This window comes from Amblyomma americanum, chromosome 3, assembly GCF_052857255.1.
Source record: "Amblyomma americanum isolate KBUSLIRL-KWMA chromosome 3, ASM5285725v1, whole genome shotgun sequence".
Taxonomy (NCBI): Eukaryota; Metazoa; Arthropoda; class Arachnida; order Ixodida; family Ixodidae; genus Amblyomma; species Amblyomma americanum.
The window spans coordinates 67,285,804-67,309,147 of NC_135499.1; the positions used below are offsets into that span (position 1 = coordinate 67,285,804).

General features: G+C 51.3%; 2 protein-coding genes across 4 annotated transcripts in view; one reads left to right on the plus strand and one right to left on the minus strand.

The window, feature by feature from the left end:
* Dus3 (Dihydrouridine synthase 3) overlaps positions 1–5,656 on the minus strand; it is a 78,897-nt gene extending 73,241 nt beyond the window's left edge. For 2 of the 3 annotated variants that reach the window (XM_077657448.1, XM_077657450.1), the window contains exons 1-2: positions 5,344–5,640; positions 4,907–5,135 (exon numbers count right to left, since the gene is read on the minus strand). In XM_077657448.1, coding sequence (XP_077513574.1) covers positions 4,907–5,135; positions 5,344–5,495 — 381 coding nt within the window. In that variant the 5' untranslated portion in view covers positions 5,496–5,640. Of the gene's footprint in view, positions 1–4,906; positions 5,136–5,343 lie in introns of all 3 variants that reach the window. The other variant, XM_077657449.1, reaches the window with a different exon arrangement.
* A 232-nt stretch (positions 5,657–5,888) lies between these two features.
* The window catches only part of LOC144124645 (glycerol kinase 5), a 166,778-nt gene continuing 149,322 nt past the window's right edge, over positions 5,889–23,344 (plus strand). The window contains exon 1 of the mRNA XM_077657451.1: positions 5,889–6,080. Within this exon, the coding sequence (XP_077513577.1) occupies positions 6,070–6,080 (11 nt within the window). The 5' untranslated portion in view covers positions 5,889–6,069. The remainder of the gene's footprint in view (positions 6,081–23,344) is intronic.

Below are 23,344 nucleotides of genomic sequence, written 5' to 3' on the forward strand. Positions count from 1 at the left end.
GGGAGTCACGATTGAAGCTGTGAGGAGCTCAGTGTTCAGGCCCTATGGCTACAATTTTCACTGACTGCGAACTACTCTTTAGGCGCGGATGGAGTCGGGGCGATTCACCCTACCAGCTGGCTACAACACTGCCATGTGTCATTCTTACTTCTATAGTCTCTATGAGTTGCTGGAGAAAAATGTGGCAAGAGATGAAACGAAGTGCAGGAAGTTGTCAGGCATGGTCACAACGAAATATGTCTGCATTCACTTTGGTTGTATGGCGAACTACTTTTTGGACGTGGACCGAGCCTCTACAAACAGGTGCACTAGCTTTGGCCATTGACTGCTACGTATGAAACAGAGTATAAGCAGTCCACCAAAAGAAGAAAGATGGCAGTGATTCTGTACGTGCATGGTATTTCACACAGGCTCAAAAGAGTTGCCAATACAGTAAACGTGAGGTTGGTTTTCTCTGCCCCAGACGAGTTGTCGAAATTACGTAGTATTGCGTAGCTGCTCAAGAGGGTGCAAAAAGAAACATCAGAACAAGTTTGTGGAGTGCACATAAGGAGTGGTACATCGTAGTGTCACATAGTGGTAAAGGAAGTCTGGCGCGCAGGAAGACAGTGAAAAAGCTTCCACACAAAACTGTTGATTGAGCAGACCTCCGCCCACAAAGAATTGAATGACTCGGCGGCGACGAAAGCAACAAGCGTGCTCGGCGATTGTCACCCAGAATGCCTGCAGTTCTTGACCACGCTCAATTTCCTTGACCAGCTGGCAAGGAACCTTCGAGATCAGGAACCAACACAAACTACAACAATCTGGAAAAATGTGGAAGTTTCTGCGCGTGGACATGATCAATCGAGATAACTCTGGTCACATCTCTCGTCACAAACAAAAGATAGTCGCCTGCCGGCGGCTTAGAGCGCGAACAAACAAACAGTACAAAGATGCGCAGCAGTATTTCATTGCCTAGAGGCTAAATATAGATGCTTTACTGTGCAGAAGCATGGGAACCGCCATATTTGGTCACGTGACCATTCTGCCATCGCTGGCCTTCTCATTTCAAAGGGTGCCGGATGCTTTTCTGGTTCCTGCTGTGGATAGCGAGCTGCCTGACGGCACAAAACTTGGTGTGAGTGTGAATAGTATGTGTTGGCGCTGGAATTTGTTTGGTTCAGACACCTCAATTATTTGACTGCTGTCGCCTGCCTGCATTGGCTCGAATGTGTTAACAAACTGCAGTTAGGCATTGGCACCTTTTTATTTTTTTAATCAACTCACCGTCTAACACTCTTTGTGAACTACACAATTAGTTGCCAAACTGCGTAGATTAAACGTGGAGCATTGCCTGAAAATATACTTCTCAGGGTTCGATATTTTTGCCAAACGGAGGAATATGTGCTCAGGGCTATTAAGAATGTTCACCACTCAGCACTGTGCATGAGATTTACAACCGAATGTGCACGCGTGTGTGATCACCGAACGATTGCCCAGGTATTACTTTACCCTCAATTAACATTCTATCTTCCAAAGGAAGACTAGACATTTTTCAAAGGTTGCTTCAGGAGCTCAACAACATTTGACTGTACTCTCTTGCTAAGTAAGACTGAAAATGTCTATGGGGTTCACCACCTACAGATGTGGCATGCCAGAATAAGCTGAAATATGTGAAGTCCTGTCATGATAAATTTGACCACTGTCCCGTGAATTAGCGTACTTCTGTAGACCTTTGCACTGGGCAAGGGAACTGTCGAAACGCCTCCTCTGAGGACTGTCGCAAACCAGCTCCGCTGTCGTCTGCAGCGTGCTCGCGCCAAGTGCGTACGACATTGCAGTGAGCACTATGCCGATGCCCAGCAGAAAGCACTTATTTCAAATGTTTAAAAGCTCGGAGATTATTCAGTGCACTGCATCAATGTTTGTCGAACTAAGTGGGCAAGGTTACAGGCATGCACACATTGACGTTCTTTCTTCACAAGATGAATTGTGAATGTGTACGCACTAATAACCACAACAAGATGGTTTTTAATAAACTGAAAATAATGGGCAGACCTTACTACAGCGCATATTATTGCTGTGAAGGTATTACCAGCTCATTCTGGCAGCTACTGCCAGCATGTAGGGTTTCTGATATGCTTATTTTTTTTTTTGCATACAATAACTTTTTGTTCTCTAAGAAAGCAGAGTGAACTCTCAAGACAGCTCTTCGAAAAACAGTGGCTGGGCTGCGAAGCGACCCCACATGTAATAAGCATGTCTATTTTTCTGCCACTAGACCACAGGGACATAAGCTCTACACATTAATTCAACAAAAACGCATGACATCCATACCGCAGCCGGGTTGTTTAAGTCTGCAGTGAAGCTCTGCCCACATTTAGGACAGCCGCACAGAATTCCTCCACAAAAAAAAAGTAGTCCGTTGTTAAAGCTTTTCTTGTTACCTAAACAAGAAGCTAATCACAAGAAAAAAATGATGAGGTCTAGGATTTTGATATCTGTCTTGTTTAATAAAGTCAAACATGAAAAAGCTGATTTCGTTTACTACTGCAATTGGCTAGTGGCATAATACAACACATCGCGGGCCATGGCCCAGTGTTAACTGCTGCTTTCTTAAGTTGCATCCTACTATAGTGGCGCCACCTGTCATAGACAGAGAGAACTACTTTCTGTAAAGGGTCTATATATAGGCAAGACTGGCAGATGCCTAATGAAAGACTTTGAAACACAAGTGTAATGTGGCACAGCCAAGAAACGGTCACCTGCAAAATGTGCAAGTCATTTCAGGAGCAAGAACCATTACATCCTTGAGATAACAGAAGCATGTATGATGCACAAGAAGGCAGCCGAGAGCGTCAATACACTTTTAGTTAACATCTCGTATGGGTAGTATGTATTGGTGCACAGCTGCAGTGACGCTGCCTGCTGTCATGCTTGGAGTGCACATAGCAGACGAACTCCTGCTCCGCAAGTATGTTTTCATTGCGTATTGCATTCAGATTGCAGCTTGGAATCTGTGTGCATCGAAGATTAGGCCAGTAGTCGCCTGTTGCGATAGCTGTATGCAGCTAAGTCATAAAAAAACACCCCTCCGGATGTGCAGCTGTGCTGGTTGGCGCTCCTACACCAGTTGAGAAATGGGCGCAATGACAAAAGCTGGTCGCGGGTTGTGTTCCTCATGATTCCAGGATTGATGCTTGGACAGGGTAAGTGACAGCAGTGTTTCAGTGAAAGTGGGCAGCCACATGTGGTTCAAGAACACTGATGGTCCGGGAAGAGATCGATGACCCAGTTACATGCTACGGCATCTGCAGTACACTGGGCGAATTTTGGAGAAAAGGGTTTATACATAGGCAAGACTGGCAGATGCCTAATGAAAGACTGAAACACAAGTGTAATGTGGCACAGCCAAGAAACGGTAGTTACATGCTACGGCATCTGCAGTACACTGGGTGAATCTTGGAGAAAAGGCGCCGATTCTGCCTTGTGTGCAAGTCCTCCATACACAATGCCTACACATGACCACACTTGGGAAACTTTGTTACCACACCGGAGCACTTGCTTTTTTTTTTTCACAAAGGCAGTCGCAGGTTGTCACAATGGCTGTTCATAATAAGGCACTGAACTAGGCTACAGGTGGTGGCCGGTTGCAGCTGTTGCGCTGTTTTCCACTGTGTTGACAACAGTTGACATGAGTAAATGGCACCTGATAATTGACAGTCCACACTTTGTCAGTCTTGTGTCTCTGTTTCGTGTCAGATTCTGCCAACGCAGTGCACAGTGCAGAAATTAGTGAGCTGTTTTGTTAGTGAGCTGTGCCAGCTCATGAGCTTGCAGTATCGCCCTGATGCAGGCGTAGATTTCACATCATCCACAATAAAATAAATGCTGTCTGGGTGGCCATGATTCCACCCAAAAAATTAAGCACATGCCCTAAGAACTCGTTTTAGCATCGAAGACAGGACGAAGTCACATAAAATCCTTCAACTTCTTTGGGGTGCCGTCCTGCACTAATTCGGGATGCACGTCATTAAAATTTGCAGGCCACTCAAGATTAAAATCTGAAGCACCGTATCAAGGTCACCCATGTAGATGAGCTCAGGAATTAAGGGTTGTGCTCTGGACAATGTATCTGGTTACGCTGTACTCAGCTGAGCACAGTGCAACCACATACGCCGTCCACAGTTATATATGCGCCGCAGCGATTGAGTGTTTGGGTCACTGATCTCATCCCCGTGAATGCACCTGGACCAAATGTAGCTCTCCAGTTCCAGAGAAGCGTTTGTCACTGACTGCTATGTGAGCTTCGATTCTGGAATCGTGAGGAACCTTGCAATTCACGACCGAATTTTGTTGTCGCACCAATTCTCGACCCGCTCGAGCAGTGCTTAACAGCGACCCCATTCGAACTAGCGTTCGTTTACGACGTAGTTTGATGCTGCTATCCCACCCAGCGACTACCCGCTGAATTTCCGATGGCCCCGGACTCCAATCAGCAATTTGAATGCGACTCTCGATGAACACATGCTTGTGGAGCAGGCACACACCCCAAGAATAGTGGCTGGCGGCATCGCACCGCAGCACCATGGCTGTAAGCCACTGCATACCACCTACAAGGAAATTGCATTCCTGGATGGAAATGGCTTGCACACCGGTTGAGTCCTTCCTCTTTGTTCAACTTGTGTCACTATACATATGCTTCCATGCCGCCAATAAAATTCAGTTGAAAGTTAGCACTGCCTCTCTCTCTCATGCCCCTGTCTTCTTGTGCACTTACGCTTTCATCATATTTCGCTCTCACCGTGCAGCAAAAAGTGGGCTGCAGTTTTAGTGCAGCCCACTTTTGCCACGGTGCCTACTTCTGTGGTGTCACCGCTGCGTATGCAGATAGTGAACCTAGACTGCTTTGTAGTTTCCTCACTTGCACGTCGTGGCTGTAGCGGCACTGCGGCCCATGCGGGCAATCGCCGGCCAGGTGGCGGAAGCACAGCTTGGCCGACTGCGGCTGCGGCTGATGGTGCGGCCGGCTGTGGTTCTGGCCGCGCAGCTTCTTGCGCGGGGGCGGCGTCCCGTTGCCGCCGTCTGCCGCCCGGTCCGAAGGCGCCACGAACGCAGCCTCCACCTGGCGTGCCGGGGTCTGCTTCACAAACCTGCGCCACCAGACGTGCTCTCACCGAGAGTTGCTGACAGCACTTCCGCAGCTCTGCGCCGTCACAATAAACAGCTCGGTACCGCGAAGTGACAGACGTCGTGAGACAACGCGTGATCTGACTAATAATCCAGCGCTCGTCCAATCTACACGGTGGGGCTGGCTTAGTGCAGCGTTTAAGAAAACAAAGACAGAGAACGACGTAGTACTCAGGTTTTATCCGGGCAATTCCGGGTTGAGGCTTCCTGTCGTCGGGAGATTTCTGAGGACAACAGTCTGCCTCTTTTGTAGATGCATCGACTTGCTTTCCCGGATCCGTGGCTGCCGTCCCAGCGACACAAGTTGCCATTGCCACTTCCATCAAAGCGAGCGAGCTTGGCAGATGGTTCGAAAGGCGAAATAGCGTGATAACGTTAGGTCATTTCAAAAGTTCTCGCTGAGGTAATACACTCACTCAAAACACAACGCCGCAAAGCGCGCAACCACGTTGGTGCACAGATGACTATGACAGGAACTTGACTTGTCTCGAAGTCAAAGCAGTCAAGGTCATTTTTAGAGCCAAGGCACAATTTAGTCCAAAGCCTATGTTTATTCTAACAGGTCCCCGTAACCGTCTGCATGTATAAAAATTATTAGAATATATAATTTGTTAATTTTAAATGGGGGAACCTCACTAAAAATTACTGACCTATAAGACCTTAAGCACGTTACATACTTTGTACATGCGGGTAAGTAACCATGGGCGGTAAAAAACTATGGTCTGTTTTGGCGTCGTGTGCGTTAGCAGACGCAGCCCAGCGGCGCAAAATTTGTAAGGAGGATATTAGCATCAACCCGCTCTCTGCCAGTTGGAAGGTTGTTTGTGTGCGCGGCGCCTGCCCGTGCGCCACTTTCCGCTTACTCGCCGAGGGCTTCTGCATTTTCCTCGACCGGACATGACCGTCCCGTGAGTACTGCTGCACTCGGGGCCAGGGATGCGCGAATGTGCGCACGTTGTCGCCGCGGAACGGCTGCACAAGACGGGATCGTTCACCTGATCTCGCCGGGGAGAGTGCGCGTCTCGAGTGACCGTAGCGTCTTGACGTTGGCTCTGTGCGCCGTGTTCGGTACGCTGATATGCATGCGCCAGCCAGTGGGTCACTTTCGACGCTGCCGATATCTGATTTCTTTACGTGTCATGACCGATTGGTGCGCGCTGTAGGCTTCACCGCGGTGTTCGCCTGTACGGATTGACCAGCGCTGTATCGATACCAAAGCCCCTGTTATTTTTTCGGAGGGGGGAAATCCCCGCATACTTTCCAACCTCATTCGACCACCTGCATCTCTGCCGTTCCCTACTATGCTTGCCCCGCTCCGTTGCCCTCATCGGTTGTGTTTCCTTCGCGTTACATGCCCACCTCATTTCTTCTGTTGATTTCAACTGGGATGTGTCTGCTTGACGCCTGTCATTTTCATTTCTCCTAGGCAGCCCTCGGTGCGATTTCAGCCCTTTTCGTTCGCCACTAAATTTATGTTACATAGGTGAGTTTAACGGCAAAATATACAATCGGAGTACTTCACATATTTTCCTACATCCCAAGAGATGCTGGAAAGCTGGTGATCACGACCTGAGCGTGCCTACCAAAACCACCGTATTCACGGTGAGGATCTGCGGTCGTAAGTAGACGTAACGTTCCCATATAATTTTCATCATATTAATTCTTAGCCCCGCCTTTATGCTTTGCCCGTGTCTTGGTTCTCAATCGTGCTCTCCAATTCGCTACCTCTGCACCTAGAAGGACATTGTCACTAGCAAATGGGAGATGTTTTCCATTAATAACTCTTGTCCTCAGCTGTTTCCAGTGCAACGCTTTGGATACCTCGACATCTTCTACGCGGTGATTGTTGCTGCGTAGACGGGAAAACAGCTTTTTAATTGGCTACCTATACGGATCTCGAACGCTAGCGCGAGATTGGACGAATGGGGCTGAACCTTTTGAATCGGGCGGTGGCTCAAGCCTCCTAGCCATGACTTGTGAAATTTTTACTCTTGTCTTGATTTTAGCCACCAATTGGATAACCTTCGATTGGTTACTTCTGCCCACTTAAAATGCAGGGTAAAGCCCTTTGCAGAAAAGTATCAAGTGTTCAGCCGTTTCCTCCTCTCTCCGCACGCACCGCACAACGTGTCTATCTCGTGGTACCTGACTCGATATGTCTTAGTCCGCAAAACTCCCGTCCTGGCCTCAAACAACAAAGAGCTTCCCCTACAATTATCATAGATATTTTCTTTGGCAATTCCCTGCTTAAAGATCCTGTATGTTCCCAGTGCCGATTTCGTCAGCATCCCTGTTTTCCACAGAGCTCTCTCTCTTTCTTTAACCCTTTTCTTTACCGATAATTGCTTATTTGTCCCCCTACTGCTGTCCCGATATTTGCGTGTCAATTTTCAAGTTTGCTTTCTCTATTTCGTGTCAACATTCCTTATGTACAGGTATCTGAAAACTTTCCTAGCCCACTGCGCTTTTCCCCCATTTTTCTCAATCGTTCCTCAAATGCTATCTTACTGCTAGCCTCTCTGCTCTCGAAAGACGTCCATCCCATATCACCCTGTACCCCGATTTGGTGTATTGCCATGTGCTCCCAAAGCTAGCCTCCATACGCCGCGTTGTTTGATTTCTAACCTTGCTTGAACACCTGGTCTCATGCACAGGACCGCATTGCCGAATGTCAGACTAGGAACCATCACCCCTTTCCGGATCCCTCTTACCACTTCATACCTATTGTAATTCCACAGTGCCCTATTTTTCATGAAAGCTGCATTCCTACTAGCTTTATTCATTACATATTTTTCATGCTCTGTCAGATACTTTGCACCGTTATTTATCCACACCCCAAGATACTTGTACCCTTGACTGCTCCAAACAGAGTGTCTGTTTGGAGCAGCGCCCCGTGCGGGACGGAGAAAATCAAGTGACAAGTGCGCTATCGAGTGGCGTGTACTGTTTTTCTACACCATAGCCGGTCCACCTAGGCGCTGCACAGCTTTGCGCTTTCGAATGGCGCGCGCGGTGGGCAGAATGTGTTGTGCCTCAATTCCCAGCGTTTTCCACATTCAAAAAAAAAAAAGTGAGGCTTATTATTAACGGCCGCATACAAATTTTGAATCACAACCAGACATCTAGCCAGTAGTTAGGTAAACAGTTATCTAGTTAGACAGCTTGTATGGTTCACCTGTTTTCTGACGTCCGCCATCATAGGTATCAGAGTGGCACAAAATCCGTCTCTATACATCAAAAAGCCTGTTTTTATAGTTTGCTGCTTGGCGGGCTTCGCTGAAAAATCGTATGTAACTACGCAGAAATCGGACGTTCTGTCATACTGTTTCTTACGGCGGCTGCCGTCATCAACTGAGCGCCATCGAAGGTCGTTAATGCACTCCCCGGAATTCGCGCGTGCCATTGTGTGCACCTCGTGCTTACTCTTTCGGCCGTGTCTTTAAAACGCCCAATTGGACTGCTTTTGAAACGTGGCTGGAAGAGCTGCACGCAATTAAGGGTCGCTGATCTGCGGCTCACTGAGCCGTGTGTGGTTGCCTCCCGCAGCCTGTTGTAAACGACGTTCTTCTCAGTTCTCACATCCCTTTTACTACCGCTGACGTTTCACGTAATGTCTCAGCTTGAGACCCTTGGGGGTAGTATGAACAAACGTAGGAATAGACTTTTGGGGAGTTTTCCTGTACGTCGCATACGGTGCGCATAACGGTAGCGTGCGTTCTGAAGTTGCAGAATGCACGAACTCAGGTAGCACTGAAACATTCCAACAATGTTAGTTTTTTGTTTCGGTCAAACGTTAATTTAGTTGTCATTACATTTTCTAACGTTTCTGTAATGTTACAGATAAGCCTTGGAATTATATTTTGCTAACATTACTTAAACATGAAGAAAAGCAACATAAATGCAACATTCTCAAAACCGGTAAAGCAACCCTGTATGAGCAGGCGAGCCCTCTAGTTGTTAGGCTTAATGCTTAATGCTTTGCAAGGGGTAACGAGGGCGGCACTTGAGTTCCACAGTGCAGCACAACGTGCAACTCGCACACTCACCTCCGAACGGAGTTGAACTTGTACAGCCATTACTGAGGGGTCTTCCATGAGTGATGGATAGCTAATCAGCAAAGTTTTCTAACAAAACAATGAGGCTATGCATGCAATCTATGGCAGGCGCAATTTAAGCGATTTAGTTTCAAAGTACCTCTAGTTGAAAAACATCTTTACTCAAGGAAAAACAGTTCTGGGACCCAGCTGTGCTTGAAATATATCCATAATATTGTTTTATTCAAAGATTATAATGAAGTTTAGTAGGCTATATTAAAGCCACGTTTAATTGGGAACATTATGTTATGTTTATGATACAACATGTAATGTTATTTAAGTTTTAACATCGTAATAACGTTTAAAGGTCAGCATTATAATGTTTTATTTGAATGCTAAACTGTTTTCGATATTACATAGCATTATTTGATAATTTCTAGCATTAATTTGAATGTTCCAATGCAGCCCATAAATCTATACTGAAGCTTATGCTGCAAAGATTTAATGTTCGGCCCCAGTGACTCTATTTGGTGCTACCTGTGCCACTGCTGCAGCGCTGCACGAGGCGAAGCTGCACGTAGTGCCTCCGAGTGGGAGCTGTGGCATATCCGTGGGTTCATCAGGCCTTTGTCTCTGCGTGCGCGTGTCTCAAAAACAATTGGCCTATCTTCAGCGCTGTCGAGGCTTCGCTGGAAGGACCGCGTATCGTCGCGTGGTCGGACGATGCGTGCTATCACTCCGTCGCCCGGAGGAGCAGTGGACTCTGTGCTCTGGCGCATTGCGAGCCAGTGTTAGCGCTCCACGGGGAGGTGGTCGCCTTCTCCAAGCCAGGACTGGGTGTGCGGGGGCGAACTTCTTCCGGCAAAACTTTGACGCCAAGTTGCTGCTGCTCGCAAAGCAGAGATTGGCGCAGCTGATGCGGTCACATCCCCTTCAGACACGCATTATGTTCCACTACCCAGAACAATCTGAAAATCGTGTTTGGAAACTTGGCGGGTTTCGTACCCGCTGCGGTGGCTCAGTGGTTAGCGCGCTCGGCTACTGATCCGGAGTTCCCGGGTTCGAACCCGACCGCGGCGGCTGCGTTTCGATGGAAGCAAAAACGCAAAAGGCGCCCGTGTGCTGTGCGATGTCAGTGCACGTTAAAGATCTCCAGGTGGTTGAAATTATTCCGGAGTCCTCCACTACGGCAATTTCTTCTCTCACTCCCTCCTTTATTCCTTCTTTTACGGCGCGGTTCAGGTGTCAGCCGATATGTGAGACAGATTCTGCGCTATTTCCTTTCCCCCCCCAAAAATATTCCAATATACTTGGAAGGTGACAGGAATGGCAAAAACTTCAGGAATTCATACGCGACGCATGCACGCTTACTCTCGCCCTCACTCACCCTCGCTCACACTCTCACCCTGTATATGCAATGCCTTATGACCTCGAGCGTACCAGGAGCTTAGAAGAACGCTGACGTCATCTTAATCCACAAGAAAGGAGACATACAAGGACTTGAAAAATTACAGACCGACCAGCTTACTGTCCTTTGCCTACAATCTCTTTACTAAGGTAATCGCTAATAGAGTCACGACAATATTAGACTTCTGTCAACCGATTGATCAAGCAGGTTTTCCTAAGCGACACTCAAAAATTGACCATATCCACACTATCAATCTGGTGATGCAGAAATGCGCAGAATATATATAACCAACCCCTGTAGGTTATACCAGGTGTTTCAGGGAAGACTCAAAAATTTTCGAAAATGCTCTTTTTGGGGTAAAAATATGGCTTTTGCGGCATAGAATTAACAGTGTTGGCGGGCACCGGAAAGCCGATGAATTGTCTTATGTAGTTAGCTCGTTAGCTAATTTCTGATAACTAGCTTTTTATCTATCACAGATAGGCAACCGGTTGCAATTAGAGGTTTGTAGCCGGCCGTTAGTAACAACCATATTAGTTTTTGATTCGTGAAGTTTCGAGACTGATTTATTTTCTTCCCTAGAAATGATTCCCAAAATAAATGTTGGTTGTATGTGTAGCGCCATCTTTTCGGGCTAACCTGAGCTATTTATGTTAATTGCTGTAGCAGCAACTAGGTGGCACTACATGTCGAAAAATACTTTGCCACTAGGCGTCTGCGACTTCTACTGTTAGTAAATATAAAGAGATGGACGTCCACCTCGAACAGCGTGTAAACATAAAATTCTGTGTGAAGCTTGGCAAGGCAGCCACACAGACGTATGAGCTCCTTCGTGGCGCTTACGGCAACGAGACATTATCGCGGGCGTGAGTTTTTGAGTGGCACATTTCGGGCAGAACGCCGGTGGAAGACGACACAAGGCAGGGACACCCTTCAACCTCGCTGAATGAAAACAACGTGGCTCGGATCAGGGAAATCGTACAGCAAGACCGCACCATTACAGTCCGCATGCTATCAAATGCGCTCGACATTAGTAAGACAACATGCCACCAAATTCTGCGTGAGAACTTGGGTAAACGAAAACAGAATTGCCAGACTTGTGCCGCACTCCCTCACACAGGACCAGAAGGACACGCGGGCATCAGTGAGCGCTGAATTGCTCTCCGAGGCAGAGAAGGATGCTGCATTCGTCGATAGCATGATTTCTGAAGACTAAACATGGTGTTTACAATACGATCCTCAAAGAGGCAGAGCGCCGAATGGCGGCCCACAAGCTCTCCGGCGTCCAGAAAGGTGCGGCGACAGAAGACCAAAACAATGATGATACTGTTAGTTTTTTTCGATTTCAGAGTTGTCATACACCACGAGTTCGTCCTACAAGGGCAGACGGTGAATCAGGAGTTTTATATTCGCGCGCTACAACACATGCGTGATGCACTGCGACGCTATCACCCTGACTTATGGGCATCTGGACAATGGAGCCTTCTCCACGATTACGCAAGGCCGCACACTGCTCTCAGCGTGACAGAATTTCTCACCAAGCACAGCATTACTGTACTTCCCCATCCGCCATACACGCCTGGCCTCTTCCCATGCGCTTTTCTCCTGTTTTCTCGTTTGAAGATAGCCCTAAAATGTCGCTGTATGGGGAGCGTGGAGGCCATTCGAGACGCCGCGACATGGGAGCCTGAAAGAAGCCTTTTCTGTTTCCAAGAGCTCAAGAAGCGTTGGAAGCTGTGTATAGACTGCAAGGGAGACTATTTCGAAGGGGTGTAGCACAAATGATTTCAATGTTGAACACAATTTTTTAATGGACTCAGTCTCGGAACTTCACGGACAAAGGTTGTACATGCGCTTTCCAAAGCATGCAGGCAAAACAACCCCTCCAATGCACGTAACTAGTCGACAAAGTCAACATTTGTCGAGCTACAGGTCCAAGAATAATCGTGTTTTCGAAATTCTAAAAACTAATATGGCTGTTACTAACGACCGACTGCAAATCCACAATTGCAACTAGGCGCCTGACTGTACTAGTTTAAAAGGTGATTATTAAAAATTAATTAACCAGCTTACTATATAAGACGTTCACCGGTGTTCTGATGTCCGCCAACACTGCTATACTGTTCTGCAAAAGCCGTATTTTTACCCTAAAAAGCCTATTTTTGAAAATTTTAACGCGACAGCATTAAGGAGCTCGTGTCGCAGAAAAGCCGATGTCGTCGGCGTCGGCCGTGAGCGAAAAATCCCTCTTCCTCCTCGCAATGTATGGCAATGCCCGAACATATTGACACAGGTGATAGAAGAGGAGGACGAAGGGAACTCAGGCGATAGAAGCAGAGGACGAAGAAAATCTTCTTCCTGCTCGTGCTCGCTCTACCGGCTGTGTAGCTCCTTGGTCCCCGAGTGTTTTTGGTGTACTATTCGTTACAAATCTGGTGGAGGTGCTGGGTACGCTTTCAGACCCGCGCAGCCCACCTGTGATCGCGGATCTCACCCCGGTCCACCAGCGCCGCGGCCGCCGCCTGCGAGGAGCGTCCCCAGAGTTCGGACCCCTTCCGGCAGCCACCAGGACGACAAAGCCTCGGACGTCGGAGGAGCCAGCTGCCATGTCAACTGAGAGTAGGCTCCCAGCTCACATCCTGTGCCAGCAGCCACGAACACCCCCGTCTTTTCATGGCGACGTGTTCGAGGACGCCGAGGACTGGCTCGAGACATTCGAGCGTGTCGCCCGTTACAACGGGTGGAGCGATGAGCGGAAGCTCCACAACGTGTATTTCGCTCTCGAAGAGTCGGCGCGGACATGGTTCGAAAACCATGAGGCTTCGTTTCCATCCTGGGAGGCCTTCTGCCGCAACCTGCTCGCCACTTTTCCAAACGCCGACCGCCGGGAGCGAGCTGAAGCTGCGCTACACTCGCGCAACCAGCGCCCGAACGAGAGTGTCCGCATGTTCTTTGAGGACATGACCCGCCTTTTCAAGCGCGCGGACCCCTCTATGTCGGAAGACAAGAAGCTTCGCCATTTAATGCGTGGTGTCAAGCAGGAGCTATTCGCGGGACTCGTGCGCAGCCCACCGCGCACTGTGGCCGAGTTTCTCAGCGAGGCGGCCACCATGGAGAAGACTCTACAGCAACGAGCCCGCCAATACAATCGTGACGTCAACGCCTTCGGGCCAGACACCTGTTCTATGCATCTCGGAAGCGCCCCGGGCGACTTACGCGAACTCATCCGTTCCGTCGTCCGGGAGGAACTCCAAGCCCTTCGGACGCCTTCTAACATGCCATCTTTCGCGTCGCTGACTGACGTCGTCCGCGACGAGGTGCGCCTCGCAGCCCAACGACAAGCATCTGAGGTACCCCTCCAGCTTGACGCAAGACCCACGTACGCGTCTGTACTCCGTCAAGCTCCGACGTCGGGCTACACCATCAATTCCGCGGCTCCATCAGTGCGGCCACCGGGTCCCCCTCGTGACCCCGCTCTGCCAGCCTACGAGCGGACGCGTAAGAGTCAAGTGTGGCGGGCCCCAGACCGTCGGCCCCTCTGTTATCATTGTGGCGAGGCGGGTCACCTCTATAGGGCGTGCCCGTACCGCCGCGTGGGCCTGCGGGGTTTCGCCCCGGACGACCCCTGCCCTCGTAATGGCGAAAGGCCACTTGAGATAGCCTCTCACCTATTGGAGCGGCAGAATCTCGTCACATCCGGTCGCCGCGGGTCTCGATCACCGTCCCCAATGCGCTACCGTTCTCCAAGTCCCCGCGGAGCGCAAAGCTATTCCGGACGCCGTTCGCCCAGCCCACGCCGGGAAAACTAATGCCGGCGGCCTCCGGAGGCAAGGCCGCTGCTGTAGGGAAATGTGAAGATCCTCCGCCACCATCACGCCGATACGCCATTTCGCTGGGGGCAGGTAGCGACAGCATCCGACACGCTACCTCCGATTTGTACGTAACAATTGATGGAGTCGACGTCTCCGCCTTACTCGACACCGGTGCCGATTACTCCGTAATGAGCCGTGCCCTCGCCCAAGAATTAAAGAAAGTTTTGACGCGATGGTCTGGGCCGAGCATTCGTACTGCTGGGAGTCACCTGATTACCCCTGCTGGCAAGTGTACTGCAAGGGTCGGCATCCGTGGTTTTCTGTACGTCTGTGAATTCGTGGTACTGTCCGAGTGTTCGAGGGACTTGATCCTGGGCCTCGACTTTCTGCAGACGAACGGCGCTGTCATTGATCTGAACGAAGCCCGGATCACGTTCTCGACGAAACAGGCCGTGGCGCATACCGACAGAGATCCGGGAATCAACGCTCTGCGTATAGTCGACGATGACGTGATGGTGCCACCACGGTCTAGCGTCCTGGTTCTCGTGAGACATGACTTGTTCCACGATTACGAGGGTATCGCGGATAGCCACCTCCCGCTGCTGCTCGCGTAGGGAATAGCCGTCGCTCGAGGCCTCGTCCAGTTGCATAACGGTTGTACTAGTGTCCTACTCACGAACTCCGCCAACGAGGTTCAGCACCTCGCCAGCGACACGGCTGTTGCCTTACTTCACGAAGTTACTGTGTTGCCTGATTTATGCGCCGTCGGGGCCAGCCCTCAAGACGAGGCCGCACCATGCCACGCCCTGCAGACCGTGAAAATTAACCCGGACTTGGCACCTGAGCAGAAGAATCTTCTGTCTGCTCTTCTAGCAGATTTTGCAGATTGCTTCGCCACCAGCTCCAGGGTCGGTCGTACACCTGTCGCCAAGCATCGCATCATCACAGACGAGGCCACGCCGCCTGTATGCCAGCGCCCATACCGTGTTTCTCCTAAGGAACGCGAAGCCATTAAAACGCAAGTCGATGAAATGCTTGCAGACGATGTTATTCAGCCGTCAACAAGCCCAAGGGCGTCGCCCGTGGTCCTCGTCAAAAAGAAAGACGGCACCTTGAGATTCTGTGTTGATTACCGGAAACTGAACAACGTGACCAAAAAGGACGTTTATCCGCTTCCCAGGATTGATGATGCCCTCGACCGATTACGTGACGCCAGGTTCTTCTCCTCATTAGATCTCAAAAGCGGATACTGGCAGATAGAGGTGGACCAGAGAGACCGAGAGAAGACGGCTTTCGTGACTCCAGACGGTTTATACGAGTTCAAGGTGCTCCCGTTTGGTCTTTGCTCGGCGCCGGCCATGTTCCAGCGTATGATGGAAACCGTTTTATCCGGTCTGAAGTGGCAGTCTTGCTTGGTGTACTTGGACGACGTCGTCATTTTCTCGCCTACCTTCGATCAACACTTGGACCGGCTGCGCATCGTGCTTCGAGCCCTGAAATGCGCGCAACTAACGATCAGGCCCGAGAAATGTCATTTTGGTTTCAAGGAACTTCGCTTCCTTGGCCATGTTGTCAGCGCACAAGGCGTTCTCCCGGACCCCGACAAGACTGCTGCCATCTCCAGTTTTCCGCGCCCAACCGACAAGAAGGCACTTCGACGTTTTCTGGGCCTCTGTTCTTACTACCGACGCTTTGTGCCCGATTTCTCCAGAATAGCTGACCCGTTGACAGCACTGACTAGAGACGACATACCCTTTCTGTGGGGAAGCGACCAAGAAGAAGCTTTTCAGGAGCTCCGCAACCGCCTACACAGCCCCCCGATACTCGCCCATTTCGATGAAGACGCCGCCACCGACATACACACCGATGCCAGCAATGTTGGCCTTGGGGCGGTACTTATCCAGTGGCCGGACGGCGTGGAACGCGTTATCGCTTACGCGAGCCGAACACTTTCGCGATCGGAGGCGAACTATTCGACGACAGAGAAAGAATGCCTTGCGGTGATCTGGGCCATCAGCAAGTTTCGTCCATACCTGTACGGACGACCCTTCCGTGTTGTCAGCGACCATCACTCGTTATGCTGGCTGGCAAGCCTTAAAGATCCGTCCGGCCGGTTGGCTAGGTGGAGCCTCCGTTTGCAAGAGTACGACGTGACTGTCGTTTACAAGTCGGGCCGGCAGCACCAAGATTCGGATTGCTTATCACGCGCGCCCGTGGACCACGCTCCGCAAGAAATCACCGAAGATCTTCCTTTCATTTGTGCTCTTATCCCATTCCATGTGGCTCAGCTTCAACGAACGGACCCGGAGCTAGCGCCGCTCATCGAGCACCTGGAAGGTCACAGTGGTCGGGTTCCGCGTGTTTTTCGTCGTGGCCTGCAATCCTTCACCATGCGAAATGGCGTTCTCTACAAGCGCAACTTTGGAAAGTCCACCGAAACATTTTTACTCGTGGTGCCCACCCAGTTACGACCTGACATCTTGAGCGCTTGTCACGACGAGCCGTCCGCCGGCCACTTGGGAGTCAGTCGCACGCTGTCAAGGATTCGGGAGAAGTACTATTGGCCCAAATTACTTCCATCAGTGCAGACCTACGTGCGAACCTGCCGCGACTGCCAACGCCGGAAGTCTCCACCCATGAAACCAGCCGGATTTCTTCAGCCAATAGCGCCACCGAAGATCCCTTTTCAGCAAGTTGGAATGGATCTCCTTGGCCCCTTCCCGAAGTCATCCACTGGAAAACGGTGGATCGCTGTTGCGACGGACTACTTGACACGTTATGCTGAGACCACGTCGCTTGCGAGCGGAACTGCTGCCGAAGTAGCCGAGTTTTTTGTCCACAGCATCGTCCTGCGTCATGGCGCCCCTGCGGTCATTATTACTGACCGTGGGGCAGCTTTCACAGCCCGCCTAACCCAGGCTGTGCTGAAGCTGACGCACACCAGCCATAGACGTGCGACGGCGTACCACCCGCAGACCAATGGCTTGGTGGAACGGCTCAACAGAACTCTGGCCGACATGCTTTCCATGTACGTGGATATAGAGCATAAAACCTGGGACCAAATTCTGCCATACGCTATATTCGCTTACAATACGGCACTGCAGGAGACAACGCGGCTCACTCCCTTCCAGCTTGTCTTCGGCCGTCGAGTTACTACTACGCTGGATGCCATGCTGCCTGTTGGCCCCCACTGCGAGAGTGACCCTGACCTCGACATCGCCACTTTTGTGCAGCGTGCGGAAGAAGCGCGGCAACTGGCAAGGCAGCGCATACACCGTCAACAGCAACTAGACGCTGGCCGCTACAACCAGGGACGGCGCTTCGTTGCCTACGAGCCAGGCGACTATGTGTGGATTTGGACGCCCGTTCGTCACCGCGGGCTGTCTGAAAAATTACTCCGTCGATACTTCGGCCCATACCGTGTCCTCCGCCGCATTAGCGACGTCACCTACGAAGTTCAACCCGCCACCCAAGCCAGCTCATCCCACAGACGCAAGCTTACCGACGTTGTGCACGTCGTTCGTATGAAGCCGTACCACGACCGACCACCCGATTGAACTTGAGGCTGACCGCTGTGCTCTGTTCTATGTTGTGATCCTCGTGCCTCACCCTAGCACGCTCGCTTTCTGCTCGTCACTCTAGCGCACGATGGCCGCATCGGGGCGATGCTGCAGGGGAGGGAGCAATGACACAGGTGATAGAAGAGGAGGACGAAGGGAACTCAGGCGATAGAAGCAGAGGACGAAGAAAATCTTCTTCCTGCTCTTTCTCGCTCTACCGGCTGTGTAGCTCCTTGGTCCCCGAGTGTTTTTGGTGTACTATTCGTTACAAAATAGCGTGCGACAGCAGCGCAATGAAACGAAGGGACGCCTGTCACATATTTCGGTGGGCAACCAGGACCGCGCCGCAAGGGAAGGAAAATGAAATAAAAATTGGTTTTAAGGAAAAGAATTGAGGCCTGTCTCACATATCCCTGTGGACACCCGAACCGCGCCGTAAGGAAAGGAAAAGATGAAAATTTAACTTAAAGAAGGGAAGTGACGCGTGTGACATCTCTCGTTCGGTCGCAGTGGGGCCGTGCGGGCACGCATTAATCATGCGGTGAGCGGCGAACAACGCAGCGCATATCCAAAGCGCGTTTACCACGAAGATTGCGGCTTGCTGCCTGTTCGTTCGGCGCGGAAGCTGTGCTGGCCTTCGTGGCATCGGGTTTGTCGAGAACGATGTGCCGACGAACTACGGCTGCAACTTGAGACCCGCGCGTTTCGGCAAGGCGCCTGGCAGCGCTTCAGCGTGCGGTTTGCCGCTCCGCGCGTCCGTTTCTCGGTACGTAGCAGAGCGATTTATCTAACGGGCAAGGCGTCGCGCCGAACGGGAGATTGCGTTCCGTGGACTCCCTGGCAGTGCTACAACACGCTGTCGCGTTCGACTCTTTAAGGCGAAGCTTAAGCATCGTCCAATTTTTTGAAAGTTCGCTGAAATACCCGGTATATACCCTGCACTGATTACGAGAAAGCATTAGACTAAGTGCGAACCTCAGCAGTCATGCAGGCATTGCGGAATCAGGGTGTAGAATAGCTGGTGAGGATCAGGTAACAGCATATCCGTTGAAGGACGGACGGGAGATTGTGCTAGAAAAACTAGCCACCCGGTATACACAATAACTTACCCCCACCATTCAAAAAGGTTGGAAAAATGGTAACATTATCTTAATTCATAAGAAAGGAGACGCCATGGACTTGAAAAATTACAGGCCGATCATCTTACTGTCCGTTGCCTTCAAGGTATTTACAAAGGTAATCGCTAATAGAGCAGGGAAACTAGACTTCAATCAACCAAATGATCAGGCAGGCTTTCATAACGGATATTCCGCAATAGATCATATTCGCAATCTCAATCAGGTGAAATAGAAATGCGCAGATAACCAACCCCTATATATAGCTTTATTGATTACGAGAAAGCATTTCACTCAGTGCAAGCATCGGCATTCATGCAGGCATTGAAGAATTAGGGTGTAGAAGAGCCTTATATTTCAGTACTGGAAGGTGCCTACAGCAACTGCACAGCTGCCATAGTCCTCCATAAAGTCACCAATCAAAAAATACAGGGGCACTTTGTTGACCTAAAGTGCGGTGAGGCGAAAGCAGCGCGGTGTTGCTGCTTATGTCGCTGATGTGTGGTGAAGAGAAATACTGCACAATTTTTCGCTTCACGACACTTTCGCTGACGTTGATTAGCGCGCGCACGCTTGGCTGCTGAAGACAGGAGAGCGTTTAAGCGGGATCATTCCACATCGGCGTTCAGGAGGCGTCTGTTGCTGGAGACACAGCAGAGCGTTTAAGCGGCATCCTTCCAGATAGGCATTCAGGAGGCATCTGTTGCTGGAGACACAGGAGAGTGTTTAGGGGGCATCCTTCCAGATCGGCGTTCAGGAGGCATCTGTTGGTGGAGGCACAGGAGAGCGCTTCGGCGGCATGTTTCCAGATCGGCATTCAGGAGGCGTCTGTTGCTGGAGACACAGGAGAGTGTTTAGGGGGCATCCTTTCAGATCGACGTTCAGGAGGCATCTGTTGGTGGAGGCACAGGAGAGCGCTTCGGCGGCATGTTTCCAGATCGGCATTCAGGAGGCGTCTGTTGCTGGAGACACAGGACAGTGTTTTGGGGGCATCCTTCCAGATCGGCGTTCAGGAGGCATCTGTTGGTGGAGGCACAGGAGAGCGCTTCGGCGGCATGTTTCCAGATCGGCATTCAGGAGGCGTCTGTTGCTGGAGACACAGGAGAGTGTTTAGGGGGCATCCTTCCAGATCGGCGTTCAGGAGGCATCTGTTGGTGGAGGCACAGGAGAGCGCTTCGGCGGCATGTTTCCAGATCGGCATTCAGGAGGCGTCTGTTGCTGGAGACACAGGAGAGTGTTTAGGGGGCATCCTTTCAGATCGACGTTCAGGAGGTGTCTGTAGCTAGAGACACGGGAGAGCGTTTAAGCGGCATCCTTTCAGATCGACGTTCAGGAGGTGTCTGTAGCTAGAGACACGGGAGAGCGTTTAAGCGGCATCCTTCCAGATCGGCGTTCAGGAGGCGTCTGTTGCTGGAGACACAGGAGAGCGTTTAGGCGGCATCCTTCCAGGTCGGTAAGCAGGAGGCGTCTGTTGCTGGACAAAGGAGAGCGTTTAGGCGGCATCCTTCCAGATCGGCGTTGAGGAGGCACAGGAGAGAGTTTAGGCGGCATCCTTCTAGATCGGCGTTCAGGAAGCGTCTGTAGCTGGAGACAGGAGAGCGTTTAGGCGGCATCCTTCCAGATAGGTTTTCAGGAGGCGTCTGTTGCTGGATGCACAGGAGAGTGTTTAGGCGGCATCCTTCCAGATCGGCGTTCAGGAGGCGTCTGTTGCTGGAGGCACAGGAGAGTGTTTAGGCGGCATCCTTCCAGATCGGTGGGCAGGAGGCGTCTGTTGCTGGATAAAGGAGAGCGTTTAGGCGGAATCATTCCAGATCGGCGTTCAGGAGGCACAAAAGAGCGTTTAGGCGGCATATTTCCAGATTGGCGTTCAGGAGGCATCTGTTGCTGGGACACAGGAGAGTGTTTAGGGGGCATCCTTTCAGATCGGCGTTCAGGAGGCATCTGTTGGTGGAGGCACAGGAGAGCGCTTCGGCGGCATGTTTCCAGATCGGCATTCAGGAGGCGTCTGTTGCTGGAGACACAGGAGAGTGTTTAGAGGGCATCCTTTCAGATCGACGTTCAGGAGGCATCTGTTGGTGGAGGCACAGGAGAGCGCTTCGGCGGCATGTTTCCAGATCGGCATTCAGGAGGCGTCTGTTGCTGGAGACACAGGACAGTGTTTTGGGGGCATCCTTCCAGATCGGCGTTCAGGAGGCATCTGTTGGTGGAGGCACAGGAGAGCGCTTCGGCGGCATGTTTCCAGATCGGCATTCAGGAGGCGTCTGTTGCTGGAGACACAGGAGAGTGTTTAGGGGGCATCCTTCCAGATCGGCGTTCAGGAGGCATCTGTTGGTGGAGGCACAGGAGAGCGCTTCGGCGGCATGTTTCCAGATCGGCATTCAGGAGGCGTCTGTTGCTGGAGACACAGGAGAGTGTTTAGGGGGCATCCTTTCAGATCGACGTTCAGGAGGTGTCTGTAGCTAGAGACACGGGAGAGCGTTTAAGCGGCATCCTTCCAGATCGGCGTTCAGGAGGCGTCTGTTGCTGGAGACACAGGAGAGCGTTTAGGCGGCATCCTTCCAGGTCGGTAAGCAGGAGGCGTCTGTTGCTGGACAAAGGAGAGCGTTTAGGCGGCATCCTTCCAGATCGGCGTTGAGGAGGCACAGGAGAGAGTTTAGGCGCCATCCTTCTAGATCGGCGTTCAGGAAGCGTCTGTAGCTGGAGACACAGGAGAGCTTTTAGGCGGCATCCTTCCAGATAGGTTTTCAGGAGGCGTCTGTTGCTGGATGCACAGGAGAGTGTTTAGGCGGCATCCTTCCAGATCGGCGGGCAGGAGGCGCGTGTTGCTGGAGGCACAGGAGAGCATTTAGGCGGCATCCTTCCAGATCGGCGTTCAGGAGGCGTCTGTTGCTGGAGGCACAGGAGAGTGTTTAGGCGGCATCCTTCCAGATCGGTGGGCAGGAGGCGTCTGTTGCTGGATAAAGGAGAGCGTTTAGGCGGAATCATTCCAGATCGGCGTTCAGGAGGCACAGGAGAGCGTTTAGGCGGCATCTTTCCAGATTGGCGTTCAGGAGGCATCTGTTGCTGGGACACAGGAGAGTGTTTAGGGGGCATCCTTTCAGATCGGCGTTCAGGAGGTGTCTGTAGCTGGAGACACAAGAGAGCATTTAAGCGGTATCCTTCCAGATCGGCGTTCAGGAGGCGCCTGTTGCTGGAGGCAGAGGAGAGCGTTTAGGCGGCATCCTTTCTGATCGGCGTTCAGGAGGCGTCTGTTGGTGGATACACAGGAGAGCGTTTTAGGCGGCATCTTTCCAGATCGGCGTTCAGGAGGCGTCTGCTGCCGGAGAGAGAGGATAGCGTTTAGGCGGCATCCTTCCAGATCGACGTACCGGAGGCGTCTGTTGCTGGAGACACTGGAGAGCGTTTAGGCGGCATCTTTCCAGATCGGCGTTCACGAGGCGTCTGTTGCTGGAGACACAGCAGAGCGCTTCGGCGGCATTTTTCCAGATCGGCATTCAGGAGGCGTCTGTTGCTGGAGACACAGGAGTGTGTTTAGGCGGCATCCTTCCAGATCGGCGGGCAGGAGGCGCCTGTTGCTGGAGACACAGGAGAGCGCTTAGGCGGCATCCATCCATATCGGCGTTCAGGAGGCATCTGTTGGTGGATACACACGAGAACGTTTAGGCGGCATCCTTTCAGATCGGCGTTCAGGACGCGTCTGTTGCTGGAGACACAAGAGAGCTTTTTGGTGGCATCCTTCCAGACCGATGGGCAGGAGGCGTCTGTTGCTGGACAAAGGAGTGCGTTTAGGCGGAATGCATCCAGATCGGCGTTAAGGAACAGGAGAGCGTTTAGGCGGCATCGTTCCAGATCGGCGTTCAGGAGGCATCTGTTGCTGGAGACACAGGAGAGTGTTTAAGGGGCATCCTTTCAGATCGGCGTTCAGGAGGTGTCTAGCTGGAGACACAGGAGAGCGTTGAGGCGGCATCCTTGCAGATCGGTGTTCAGGAGGCGTCTGTTCCTGGAGGCACAGGAGAGCGTTTAGACGGCATCTTTCCACATCGGCGTTCAGGAGGCGTCTGTTGCTGGAGGCACAGGAGAGCGTTTAGGCGGCATCCTTCCAGATCGGCGTTCAGGAGGCGTCTGTTGGTGGATACATATGAGAGCGTTTAGGCGGCATCCTTCCAGATCGGCGTTCAGGAGGCGTCTGTTGCTGGAGACACAGGAGAGCGTTTAGGCGGCATCATTCCAGATCGTTGGGCTG